The sequence below is a fragment of the Quercus robur genome, chromosome 4, assembly GCF_932294415.1.
Source record: "Quercus robur chromosome 4, dhQueRobu3.1, whole genome shotgun sequence".
NCBI classification, from domain to species: Eukaryota; Viridiplantae; Streptophyta; class Magnoliopsida; order Fagales; family Fagaceae; genus Quercus; species Quercus robur.
The window spans coordinates 74,363,257-74,377,961 of NC_065537.1; the positions used below are offsets into that span (position 1 = coordinate 74,363,257).

At 30.8% G+C, this 14,705-nt stretch overlaps 2 protein-coding genes across 2 annotated transcripts in view; both read left to right on the forward strand.

The window, feature by feature from the left end:
• Positions 1–535: 535 nt before the first annotated feature.
• Positions 536–5,427, forward strand: LOC126723714 (protein trichome birefringence-like 38). Its single transcript, XM_050427493.1, has 5 exons — positions 536–838; positions 3,383–3,554; positions 4,006–4,181; positions 4,291–4,449; positions 4,927–5,427. Exons 1-5 carry the CDS (start codon positions 543–545, stop codon positions 5,216–5,218), a joined length of 1,095 nt encoding a protein of 364 aa, XP_050283450.1. The 5' UTR covers positions 536–542; the 3' UTR covers positions 5,219–5,427.
• A 2,826-nt stretch (positions 5,428–8,253) lies between these two features.
• The window catches only part of LOC126723713 (protein trichome birefringence-like 38), a 29,519-nt gene continuing 23,067 nt past the window's right edge, over positions 8,254–14,705 (forward strand). Inside the window, exon 1 of the mRNA XM_050427492.1 lies at positions 8,254–8,555. Coding sequence (XP_050283449.1) covers positions 8,254–8,555 — 302 coding nt within the window. The remainder of the gene's footprint in view (positions 8,556–14,705) is intronic.

Genomic DNA, 14,705 nt, shown 5'->3' on the forward strand with positions numbered 1-14,705 from the left:
CATCTTTCAAACTCCAATGGCTATATAAAAGTTATCTAATTTGATATTTGATATATGATAGGTACAACGAACAAAACTGAGAAAACAAAAATTACATTGTCTCTATAACTGCTAGATCAATTTAAAAATTCTTTTTTTTTTTATTAAAGGGCGTCATTGACTAACTAAAATATTTGGAGATCAACTCTTATTTTTGTAGCTAAATCTATAATTTTTTTAATAATTATAGATAAAAAGAAAAAATATTTTCAAAATTTTGGAGGGGTCATGACACCCAAGCTTTGCTGTAGCTCTGCCACAGCATGTGAAGATCACCTGTCTAAATTGCAAACATAGTAGCTGATTTTTCAAATACATTATTAATAGGTTGTCTAGTTTTATATGCTATCAAATTCACAACCAGACAATTCAGCAAAAAAAAAAAAAAAAAAAAATCACAACCAGACAGATTGACTCTCTTTCTCTCTCTCTCTCTGTACATATATATAGATTCTAATCTCTGTCATTCTCTTTCACTCTTATTTCCTCAGACAAAACAAAACATGGGTTTTGTAACTCAGAGTTTGTGTTCCATCCTTGTGACTTTCCTTGTGATTTTTTCATGTCTTTGTGAAGCAAACTCAGAACAATATCATAGCAACCATGTGAGGTTAAGAAAACAAGAAGTAGCAAATTGTAACGTTTATGAAGGGTCTTGGGTGTACGACAATTCATACCCTTTATATGAATCTTCAGCTTGCCCTCATATCCGCAAGCAATTTGATTGCCATAAGTATGGTCGACCTGATACTCTCTTCCTCAAATATAGATGGCAGCCCAAGGGATGTGACATACCCAGGTACTCTTTCTCTCTGTGCAGTGTGTGTGTGTATGTTAGGTTGCTTTAAATTTTCTCTGCTGATTAGTGATTTGTCAATGACTTATTGGACTAGTGACATTGCATGGCTTACATGGAGAAAATGAGTTCAATTCCTGGCTTTGTTTTATGGGAAAAGGAATTTAGGATTTTAAGGAAAAAAGTTACTTTGTGCCCCTATTAGGCAAGTGATTGCATTGCACATACCAAGTATTTATCAATCTTCTAGTAATTGGCTGCTTTTTTAAAATTCTTTTATTTTTTTTCTTAATATGGTTTATGTATAACTCTTGTGATGTGATTAGCCAAAAAAAAAAAAAAAAAAAAAAAAAAAAAAACTCTTGTGATACTTTTTTTTCATTATATAACTGTATTTTTGTTCAATTTATTTTTTTTAAGTAAAATAAATTATTCTAAACCAACACTATATTTTGGAAATTAAAATTCTTAGGTACTTCCAGAGTAAGGAGAAATGGTGCTCCCTCATCTTATATTCATGGTAAATTCCGTTATAAATTTAATGAGTAGACCCTATTATGAATGTGAGAGAAATGAACACCATTTTCCATATTTCGAGAATACCTAAAAATTACTCCTAAATTTTGATGACTTTTGCTGGAGGACTTTTGGGCACATATGTGTACCATGTTTTTGCAGCCTAGAGTACCATTACCTTTGTTGACCTTAATTTTTTTTTTTGCTGAATTAAAAAAATTCAATCGAATCACTTTTTTTTATGAGGATATATATTTTTTTTCGGAAACAACTGCCTCTAGAAAACTGACCTCCTTTCATGGTTGTAGTATATTCATGAAAAAGAACTCCAGAGGATAAAATTGTAACACATGGAAAGGCATTTATATATGAATGTATGATCTTTCAGTCATGCATGTACCAAAAAAATATGACAGTATGTACAAGTACATATATCAAAAGAAGGCATACATTGCTCTACATATCTTAGATTTTGTTGTGTGAATGAAGGATGTTCCACCATGAGTTTTATTTTTTTGTAATCCAGGCTGACATCGCAAGTTTTCATTAATATAATCAACAATGTCTTTCTGCTCAACAAAAAGAAAAAGGAAAAAAAAAAAAAGCATACATATCTAATGTTTCAGATCTTTTTGACTATTTCATTAATTTTTCCCCTTAATTCTTATTGATTTGTGGTTATATCTTCATCTTTACTGGAATAGGATTTTTTAGTGTCAACTTTCCTATACTTTTTGAAATACTCCTAACATGTACTAAGTATTAATAAATAAATAAAAAAGAGGACTGATAAGGACAACAATATTTTTTTAATTAATCTGAAGAAATAAAATAAAAGTCCTTGAAAATGAGGTGCTTAATATTAGCACACTCTTGTTAGCAATGTAACTATCTGTTTATTTTTTAGAATATATGTGATCATGTTTTTATTTTTAGTCAGCATCTTTCATCGTTCTTCTCTCTCACACACACACGTATAATCACTTGCATTTGAGGTAAGATTGACATTCAAGGCAAGCAACATGAGGATGTCAGTAGTGCAGAAGGAACAAAAAAGCAATCTATGGCCAACACATATCTTCTATCCTGTGTATTTTCGAAGATAGAATATAATCCTCACGAAAATTCTAAATGTATTATAAATTTTACTACATAAAATTTACAAATTGACGTGGTAATAAATTTGATTGGTAGGTTATATGGCATTATGTTTAAATTGGTGTTTAATGATTGGTGATACATCAATTTGTAAACTCTATATAGTAAAATTTGTAATATCCCTTACATTATTCAAACTTTTGAGAGAGAAATTGAACACGACTAAGAAGAATAGATAAGTAGTTCCTCCCATCAAAAATAGGGGGAAGGTTGATGGAGATAAAGGAGGAAATTCAGTACATCATGTACTTCTCATTTTGGAGGCTTTGTGCTGTGCCCATACTGTCTTAAACATTCTAAAATTCGGAAATGGCATTTACAAGTACAACTTCTTTGTGAATTACTTTGTTAAATGGAAGTCGAACAAGTTCATTAGCATATCTAACCTCACTAAAAAGTACTTCATACGCTAGAAAATTTTCCCTTATGAATACTATTTGCAAAATATTTTATTTTCTTTTATATTTGGTTTATTTTTTTTCCGAGAAATAGTTCATTTATTTATTTTTTAAATAAGAACTCTAGGAGTTGAATCTATGAAATTGTTTGAATGAACATTAATTTACACGATGAAGACATTTTTACTTTGGATATCTTTTTTTTTTTAATATGAAAAACCAATGAAAGGACATTATTAGCTTTAGTTCAAAGTTCAAAAAGTTTACCTTTAGTTCAAAAAGTTTCTTCTTCTTTGTTGTTTTAACCTAGGCTTTGTAAGACAAACATCCTCAGCATGCACATAATTTAGTTTGTCTCATAATTTTTTTTTGTGAAACGAACAGTACTCTAATTAGTTTCTTTCTTTTGGGTTTGTGCTTGATGTTAAGTGTTACTAATAATAGAACCATGTTTCCTATTGGGAAAACATTGCAGATTTGATGGTCAAGATTTTTTACGGAGATTTAAGGGGAAGAACATTATGCTTGTAGGGGACTCCCTTATTCTCAACCAGAAGGAATCACTAGTATGTTTGCTTCATGCTGCTGCACCTAATTCCAAAATCATAGTGGGGGGCAATGACCTGTATACTAATACAACATTCGAGGTAAATGAACTAGCTAGAACAATAAATTTTCATTAGCTTCTCTTTTTCTCATGAAGTTAATAATTAGGTTTCACATATTATTTGATTGTTGGTATCATTGAAGGTTAAGACTAGCATGGTAATAATGTTACTGCTAGCATGCTAATAATGTTTCAATAAAAAGGTTGTACTTAATACATAAATGATAAAACTCCAAAGTTTTTCAAAGTCTAAGAAGGATATATATGATTGGTAGGTCGTTTTATCCCTAATTTTTTCAAAGAGGTTGACTAGTAATGTTTCAATGGAATATACAAAAACTTAATATTGATGTCCAAATCCTTTATAGTAAGAAAGGATCAGAAACTTTAAGTTAGGTACTTGAATGCTTTATTACTATAAACTCGAAGTTTTCCATTGATTCTGAGCAATACAATGCTACAATACCTAAAAATTGGACTGAATTTTGCAGGACTATGGAGTTTCAATTCTGCTATTTTTATCTCACTACCTTGTGGACATTGAAGAAGAAGCTATAGGTCCAGTGTTAAAGCTTGATTCCCTGAAAAATGGCAAAATATGGAAAGATATGGATGTTCTGGTTTTCTACTCTTGGCTTTGGTGGTACCGTAGTGGACCTAAGAAACCGTATGAACTTTATAAAATCATGCAATTTTGTATCAATTTTGTGAGAAAAACAAGAAGCAGAATGTGAGTTTAAAATAAGCTTGTGATTGCCTTATTATATTGATTGCAGATGGGATTATATTCAAAATGGTGTCGTGATTCTCGATGACATGGATCGTATGGTTGCTTTTCGCAAGGCTCTGACAACCTGGGCCAAGTGGGTTGATACAGATGTGGATCCAGTAAAAACTAAAGTCTTTTATCTAGGAATTTCACCTTCCCATTACAAGTAAGTTTGTTCCCTTTCTCTTTCCAAGTTCAATTATGAAAAGTAAATTATACTTTAGGCCTGAAATTTTAGGCATAAGTCTATTTTGGTCCTTTAAATTTAAAAAGTTTGAATTTGATTCCTAAAATTTCAAAACTTGAACAATTTCATCCCTCTTCTTATGGGATCGGTTTGATTTTGGTTCTTGGAATATGTTATTTATTCAAATTTGGTCCCTTGGTTGGTTTGATTTAGTCCCTCAAAAATGGGGTGCCTTAAGTATCCCGTCAGGCACATAAATAGAAAAATAAATGGAGGAACCAAATTATTCTAATTTCAAAATTTACAAGGACTAAATCCAAATATTTTATATTTGAGGGATCAAAATTGAACTTATACCAAACTTTAAGGACGAAAAGTACGATTTATCTAATTTTGAAAACTGTCATTGCATTAGCAAATCTTATATTGATGACTATGTTTCTTGTGTCAAATTAGTGGCACTGACTGGAATAAGCCCGGAGTGACAAACTGCGCAAATGAGACAACACCCATAAACGGGTCAACTTACTCAGCTGGTTTGCCATCAGCAGCATATATAGTGAAGGACGTCTTAAGTACAATAAAGAAGCCTGTTAAATTGCTTGACATAACCACTCTCTCACAACTAAGGAAAGATGCACATCCTAGCTCTTATAATGCATACAAGGGCATGGATTGCACCCATTGGTGTGTTGCTGGGCTTCCAGACACTTGGAATCAACTTCTGTATGTAGGTCTCACTAATTGAAAGATTGTCAGATCTACAAAAAACAATGAAAAAGTGTAGCCATGTAAGCTGGAAAGTCTAGTAGTCTCCAATAAAAAAGATTTAGTTTTTGTAGTTGAATTACATGAAAAATGTATACATGGTATAGTTATTAATTCAGTTCATATGTAATTGATTTATTGATTTGGTGGTTATGAACAATGCTAAATGAAAAGGTACCTATTGTTATTGACATGATTCATGAATGTATGAAATTTCTAAATTTTAAAATACCTATTGCAATAGTTTTGTTAAGTACAGGGATGCTATGGTTACACCATTTTTTCTTCCTTGTAAGCAAGTTGAATGCCAATTACCTAAGCAAAAGCATAACTGGAAAGGTCATTTCAAGAGAAACCAACTTCTGAGAACTTAAATAGAGGGACTGAGGAGGAAAATATTATTGAATATTCAATTTAAGTTCCATGTCCTTAAAGGGTAACCTCTTAATGTTAATATTTTACAGTATAGTGAAATCTTGAAAGGTAAAATGTTGTAGTAACAAGGGATGACAATTGGGCAAGACAGGGTTGAGTTTGGAGTGCCTTATCCCTACATCTTAAGAAAACTATGTTTTAGGCTAAAAGTTGTAACTCTTCATTTGAGTTTACACCTAATTTTATATACAAGACTTCGTAGAGTAATTTATTACATTTAAGAAAATAGTTAATTTTAAAAATCAATTATTTATGTATCATAAAAAAACTTCCTCGGATCCACTACATCTCATCTTATTTTAATGAAATAAAAAATCATCATTCAATCTTGATCATACGTACATTAATCTTATGAAATAGGATCTTCTCCCTTAATCTTATGAAATGGAGAGGGATCATAATATGATTTATTATGCCCTTATACCTGGTACAATAGACACTAAAACATGTGGTAGTTTTACAATGTAATAATAGAACTAAGAGCATTTGCAATGAGCTCAACTAATCTCTTTTTCCCTAAAGATGTGATAGTCTTCCAAAATTTATATTTTCCCAATTATTGGAATACTACGGTCTACGGCTATGCTAAATAAGTTCTCTTCAATTTGTTGTTTCCTTCACCAACAGCTCACTCTTTCTATAGTACAAAAAAGAAATGGAGAAGAATATTTAAATGAAAAAAAGAGAGCGTAGTTTATGAGTTTCTAGCAAAGATTTGTTAGAAATTTGTTGAGTTCTTTGTGAATGTTTCAATTATCATTCTGCAAATCTAGTTAAAGAGACTACATTTTATCTTATTTTATTTTGTCTAGCCATCTTTGTACACATAAACCCTTAAACCTAAAGACTCCAATTTCAAGTTCTACACTAAGAGAACTTCCTGCCATAACAATTATGAAGAAAATTAAAGAAGAGTTCTTACACGAAGAATTTAAAAAGGCAGTTCTTGAGTGCACAAGGTGATATTTACTCAAAATTAAATTTTAACAATAAAATTAAAAAAACCTACAAAATCAATTACTGAAATAAGTAAATCACTTTTGAAACTGAATGCATATGTAGCAGAAAGGCTCAAAATTGATTCAATAACGTGAATCCATATGGAATACACAGTGACCCAAGAAAGCTTCTCATCCCAACTACACAGTACTTACTCTCAATCACAACAAAAGGTCCAAAATTGATTCAATTAACGTAAACTATAATCGGTGCCCACTATGGCATTTCATCAGATAGGTTGAAAACTTATAAATCATACCGATATCAATAAATTCAATGTCTTTGCCACTAGAACCAAATGCCCACAACAAACCCAGCAATAACAAGAAAAAAAGTTTAAATTTTGATGCAACAAAATTCAAATATAAGTATAAATATGCATACAAATTGGAGCTTTATATTAGACTGCGTTGCTTCTGTCTAAACTGATTCCATAGTTTTAGTTGAAAAGATTTTTTTTGGGAAAAGTGCCTTTTTTGTTTCTTGGTTAGAATTATTTTGTGGTAGTTGAATTTTTTTTTTTTATTCTTATTTTTGGCTCGTACATAAAATTACAAAATTTTCCACATCATCTCATTGTCTGAAAAATCTGTACCAAGTGAAAGCAATCTTAACTAGTACTAACTACAACTTAAGCTATTAAAAAAAAAAAAAAAAAAAAAAAAACCTACAACTCAAGCATCCAATTGAATATCACAAATTGTGCCAACAGATATACAATGATGAAATTCACATAAATATTTTATAATTACACATGTAATTCATATATATGTTGTGAAAAATTTCACATAAACATTACCATAAAAAAGCACGTTAAATTGAGAGCAATAGGTAGTATGGGATGGGGCGACAATTGTTATGTGAGGGAGGAGTAAGAGCATTTGCATCAATTTATGCAAAAATTTATATATATTTTAACATAAAAACCTATTTTTTCTATTTTACATACTCACTTTTTAAAATACTGCACATCAACTTATCTATTTTACAATTATAAAAAAAAAAAAAAAAAACTTATCTATTTTTCATTATATTTTATTAAAATATCAAAATTTCTTGAATTTTTAATTGTTTTTGTTGGATTATTTTAATAAAATTTACAATAAGTAAACATTTACATTACTTTTCATATTAAACCTTTTCCCCTATTAAATGTTTTTCCAAAGGTTTAACTTAGTATAATATACCAAACTCTTACAATAGATTTGATTGGTCAAAGCAGATTCAAAAATAGAAAAAAAATGGTCAAAGCAATAAAAGGAATATTTATTGCTAACCATTCATCTGATTTTTAATTGGCAGTTACCCTTTACTTTATGCATGTATATAGACCAATGCTTTAATTTGATATAAATATAGCAAGAGTCAAAAACATAATGTGGTAAATATACGAAAAGGAATTTTTTTTCGTCCTAAATTGCAAACATAGTAGCTGATTTGTCAAATACGTTATTAATAGGTTGTCTAGTTTTATATGGTATCAAATCAAACAGCCAGGTAGACTCTCTCTGTCTCTGTGTGCATATATAGATTCTAATCTCTGTCTCTGTCTTTCATTCTGTACCTCAGCGAAAACAAAACATGGTTTTTGTAACTCAAAGATCGTGTTCCATCCTTGTGACCTTCATTCTGAATTTTTTCTCATGTCTCTGTGTAGCAAACTCTGGACAATATCATAGCAGCCATTTGAAGTTTGGGAAACAATCACAAGTAAAAAGTTGTAATGTTTATGAAGGGACTTGGGTGTTTGACGATTCATACCCTCTATATAACTCTTCAGCCTGCCCCAATATCCGCAAGGAATTTGATTGCAATTATTATGGTCGACCTGATAGTCTCTACCTCAAATATAGATGGCAGCCCAAGGAATGTGACATACCCAGGCAATGTTTCTCTCTGTGCAGTGTTTGTTTTAGCTTGCTTTAAATTTTCTCTGCTAATTTAGCTTGCTTTAAATTTTCTCTGCTGATTTGTAAATGGCTTATTGGAGTAGCGACATTACGGTTGTATCTAGCATTGGCAGAAAAATACTTTTTTTAAAATTTTTTTTTTTTTCTATTTAGTTTATTTTTACTAATATTCAGCTTATTTTTATTACTATTTATAAGTCTTATTGCACTTTTTGGTACTATTTATGATTTTCACTTTACTATTTCAACTAACTTTTATTTTTATTTGTAGTACTTTTAGCAAAAAATTTTCAATTTAAGCTAAATAAGTTATTAACATGTCTTTTATGGAGAAAATAAGTTAAAATCCGAGCTTTGTTTTTAACGGGTTATGGGAAAATGGAATTTAGGATTTTAAGGAAAAAGCTTTTACTATTAGGGTTATGTTAACGTATGTCCTTAGGGCAGTTGTTAATAAACCATAATAAGAAAATATTAACACCACTTTCATAGTTGTAGCATATTCAGGAAAAGAACTCTAGTAGATGGAATTGTAACACATGGAAAGGCATTTTAGATATGAATATGCGATCCTTCAGGCATAAGACATATCCAATGTTTCAGATCTTTTTGACTATTTCCTTGTTTTATATATCTTCATCTTTACTGGAATAGGATTTTTTAGTATCAACTTAATTTCCTATACTCTCTGAAATACTACTAACATGCACTTAATATTAATAAATAAATAAATAAAGAGCACTAATAAGGACAAGAAAAAAAAATTAAAGTGAAGAAATAAAATAAAAAGCCCTTAAAATATTATAGGATTTGAATCTATGAAATTATTTTTAACAAACTTTTACACAATGAAGACATTATTACGTTGGAAATCTTCTTTTTTATATGAAAAACCAATGAAAGGACATTACTACCTTTAGTTCAAAAAGGTTTCCTTGAAACACACATGGCTAATTATCCTTGAAAATATTTATTTGTGCTTGTAGAAAAAATTAATTAGCTTTCCTAGGACAACATCATCATCATTTTTCTTCTTGTTCTAGTTCTTTTGTTTTTGTTTTTACCTAGGCTTTGTAAGACGAACATCCTAAGCACATAATTTAGTTTGTCTCATAAATTCTTTGTGAAAAGAACAGTCTAATTAGTTTCTTACTTTTCGGTTTTTTTTTTTTTTTTTGGGGGGGGTGTGGGGTGGGGTTGGTTATGCTTGTTGTTAAGTGTTACTGATAATAGAACCATGTTTCCTATTGGGAAAACATTGCAGATTTGATGGTCAAGATTTCTTACAGAGATTAAAGGGGAAGAAAATTATGTTTATAGGGGACTCCACTACTCTCAACCAGAGGGAATCACTAGTATGTTTGCTTCATGCTGCTGTGCCTGATGCCAAAATCATAGAGGGGATAAATCCCTTGTATTCTAATACAACCTTCGAGGTAAATGAACTAGCTAGAAAAATTAATTTTCACGGTCTTCTCTTTTTCTCATAAAGTTAATAATTAGGTTTCATATATTATTTGATTGTTGGTATCGCTGAATGTTAAGACTAGCATGGTAAAAATGTTTAAATAAGAAGGTTGTACTCAATGCATAAAATTCCCACTTCTTCAAAGTCTGAGAGTGAGAGGTATGATAACTGGTAGGTTGTTTTACCCCTCATTTTTTCGAAGAGATTGACTAGTAATGTTTCAATAGAATATACAAAAACTCATTATTGATTTCCAATCCATAAGAAGTAAGAAATGATCAGAAATTTTAAGTTAGGTACATGAATGCTTTATTGTATATTATAAATTGAAAGCTTTCCATTGATTTTGAGCAATAAAATGCCTAAGAATTGGACTGAATTGTGCAGGACTATGGAGTTTCAATTCTGCGATTTAAATCTAACTACTTAGTGGACATCGAAAAAGAAAAAGTTGGTCTAGTGTTAAAGCTCGATTCAATGAAAAATGGCAACATATGGAAAGATATGGACGTTCTGGTTTTCAACACTGGGCTTTGGTGGAACCGTACTGGACCTGGTAAACGGTATGAGTTTTATAAAATCATTCATTTTTGTTTCAATTTTATGTGAAAAACAAGAAGCAGAATATGAGTTTAAAATAAGCTTGTGATTGCCTTATTATTGATTGTAGTTGGGATTATATTGAAGATGGTGGCAAGGTTCTCGAGGACATGGATCGTATGGATGCTTTTCGCAAGGGTTTGACAACTTGGGCCAAGTGGGTTGATACAGATGTGGATCCAAGAAAAACTAAAGTCCTTTATCGAGGAATTTCTCCCACCCATTACGAGTAAGTTGCTTTCCTTTCTCTAAAAGACAAAGTTTGGTTATAAACTAGTTTGTAAACAATTGTTACAAACTCTTACTATAATGTTAACATAGTTATATATTTTGAAAATATAATTATTTGATTACATGTTCTTATGCTCTTAACGTGCCTGTCAAATTTTGTTTAAGTCAAGGTTTATTTGCTGTTCAATCATAAACTTATTTTTTATGTATATTTAAGACTACAAAAACTTGAAATTTAAACATTTGATTGATGACATAACTTTTAATCTTTGATTTTCTTGAAATTTTGCAAATAAAGGATATAATATGAAAATATAATCTAATGGTAAATTTTTCAAAATTTACATCCAATAAAAAAATATATATTTGGCCTAAAAGTTTGGGTAAGTTCTATTTTGGTTCTTTAATTTGAAAGTTTGAACTTGGTTCCTAAAATTTTTAAACAGGAACAATTTCATCTTTTTATTTATAGGATTGATTTGATATTGGTTCTTGAAATATGTTGATAGTTCAATTTTGGTCCCTTGGTTGGTTTGATTTGGTCCCTCGAAAATGGGTTGCTTCAGTATCTTGTTAACCACATAAATAGGAAAACAAACAGAGTGACCAAATTATTCTATTTTCAAAATCTTAAGGACTAAATCAAAATATTTTATATTTGAGGGATCATAATTGGACCTACACCAAACTTTAAGGACGAAAAGTGATTAATCCAATTTTGAAAACTGACATTGCATTAGCAAATCATATTTTGATGACTGTATGTTTCTTGTGTAAATATTAGTGTCACTGGTTGGGGAAGGCCAGGAGTGGAAAACTGCGGAAAGGAGACAACACCCATAAACGGGTCAACTTACCCAACTGGCTTGCCACCAGAATCAAATATGGTGAAGGATATCTTAAGTACAATTAAGAAACCTGTTCATTTGTTTGACATAACCACTCTCTCACAACTAAGAAAAGATGCACATCCTAGCGCTTATAATATATTCAAGGGCATGGATTGCACTCATTGGTGTGTTGCAGGGCTTCCAGACACTTGGAATCAACTTCTGTATATAGCTCTCACTGATTGAAGGATTGTTAGATCTACAAAAACAATAAAAAAAGTGTAGCTATGTAAGCTGGAAAGTCTTGTAGTCTCTAATAAAAAGATATATTTGTAGTTGAATCAGATAGAAAAATGTCTACATGGTACAATTATTAATATGAAAATAAAAAAAAACCACGAAGCTAAATGGCAAGGCAGCTATTGACATGATTCATGAAGATATGAAATTTCTTAATTTTAAAATCCCTATTACGACATTTTTGATAAGCAGAGGGATGCTAGATTTGCACCATTTTTCTTCCTTGTGAGTAAGTTGAATGCCACTTAAAGAGCCATTTGAAGAGAAGCTAACTTGTGAGAACTTAAATAAAGGGGCTGAGGGAGGGAAAACAATATTGAATATTTAATTTAAGTTCCATGTCCTCAAATAGTTACCCCTCAATGTTGATATTTTACAGTATAGTGAAAGACAAAATGTTGTAGCAACAAGAGATGGTAATTGGGCAGGACAGGGTTGAGTTAGGACTTGGGAGTGCCTTGTCGTCCCAACGCCCCTTCTTTGGAGCTAGGAAAATTTGTGCATGGTAGGGAGTGGGGTAAATCGGAGGTAGGACGGTGTAGAGAGGTTTAGGGAGGGTCAAGGGCTGGGAATTTTTTTCCATCCTTTGTGACCATTATGAAAGGTTAGTATAACAAGGCCATTTGAGTAGTTAAAAAACATGGTTTGCAATTGAATGTGTACGGCGCAATTTGATGAATTGGTGACCAAACAACTATTGAGGATATATATTTTTTAAAGGAAAAAACACCATTTTAATTCTTACATTTTGGAGTCATTGTCAATTTAGTCCTTTCATTTTAGTAGCAATCAATTTGGTCCATGTTATTTTCAATTTATAGTCAATTTGATCCATTTTATCTTCAATTTATAGTTAACTTGGTCCCTACCGTCAACTCATTAACAGAAAATGCTTACGTGGCTAACGGTTTACATATATAGTTGGCACACTTCATGCCTACGTGGCTTATAAAATATTATTAAAAAATGACATGTAAGCAATTAAATTGAAAAAAAAAATCAAAAACGAAAAAAAATTAATTTCTGAATTAAAAAGATAGAAAAACAAAAAGAAACAATATTGGTCACCAAACAACTATTTAGGATATATATATTTTAAAATATTTAAGCATACATTAGAATTGGTAAACCACATTTTATTGTACTTTGACACACATATGTACCCCTCGTAATAACCTTTTAGGATGGCATGTGTACCAATATGATCCTTCTGACTCATTTTGTAAGTAGTAATAATTAAATAAATGATAAAATACTATTTTGGTCTCTAAATTTTGACAAAAGTTTGTTTTCATTCCTAAAATTTAAAATGTTTTTTTTTTCATCCTTGAACTATTGAAAAGTTAATTTTTTTTTTCCTTCATGAAATTCTCAAATCTGTGAGATGTAAAATAGAGAGAAAATATGCACCAAAAGAAAACAATCACACAAGACAATATTTACGTGTTTTTCTTGATTACAATCACAAAAGTTTGTTACGTGTTTCATTAAAATATAATTTTTTCTTGATTTTTTTAATCATACAATATAAGATGCGGCAATATAATTTTTCTCTAACTCAAAAAACAACACATCAAAACCCTAATCTCCAAAAAATAGTTTTTTCTAATCTACGCACAGGATTAAAAATGGGCTAAAAAACCTCATTAAAGACTGTAGCACTTTTATATTAGGTTGGTCATGTTTTTCGTGTCTAAACTGTTAAAAAAAAGTTCTTTTTTTTAAGCCCTATTTTCGTCTCTAAATTATTAAAAAGACTCTTTACAGTCGACAACATGCGTTTTTTGATGCCGTAAAAGGTTGATGAAAATGTGGTAGTTTAACAATGTTGAAGTAGATCGAAGTGTGGAACTAAGAGCATTTGCAATTTCCAAAATTTGGTTGCCCCTTTTTGTCTCAAATACTGGTCCCTAAAGATGTGATAGTCTTCCAAAATTTCTTTTTTTCCATTTATTGGAATACTCCGGCTTTGCTAAATAAGTTCTCTTCGATTTGTTATTTCCTTCACCAAACAGCTCACTCTTTCTATAGTACAAAAAAGAATAAAAGCGAAGAAGATTTAAATGAAATAATAATAATAAATATAACCAAAAAAGAAAAAAAGAAAAAGAAAAAAAAAAAGAGTAGTTTATAATTTTCTAGCAAAATTTTGTTAGAATTTTGTTGAGTTCTTTGTGAATGTCCCAGTTGTCATTCTGCAAAGCTAGTTAATTAAAGAGACTCCATTTTATGTGATTTTATTTTGTTTAGCCATCTTTGCACACGTGTCCTTACCTTAGACCTAGAGACTTCAATGGCAAGTTCTACTCTAAGAGAACTTCCTGCCATAACAATTATGAAGAAAATTAAAGAAGAGTTCTTTCTAGGGGTGTCAATGTTCAACCCAACCCGCGAACACGACACGAACCCGACACGTGTTTTTTCGGGTTAGGGTTAGGCCTTAATGAGTTTGGGTCATAAACGGGTCGACCCGAAAGCGACACGATAAGAAACGTGTCATAAGCGGGTCAACCTGCATAACCCGCAATAGACACGTTTGACACGCCAATTTATTTGTGTCAACCTGAAATGACCCACTTAACACAACTCGTTTAACTCGTATAACAAATAAATATTTATTTTATTTTAGATTTGTCAAATACTTTTTATATCCAACATATATTTTAAATTTAAAAAGAAAAGTGAGTAATTACA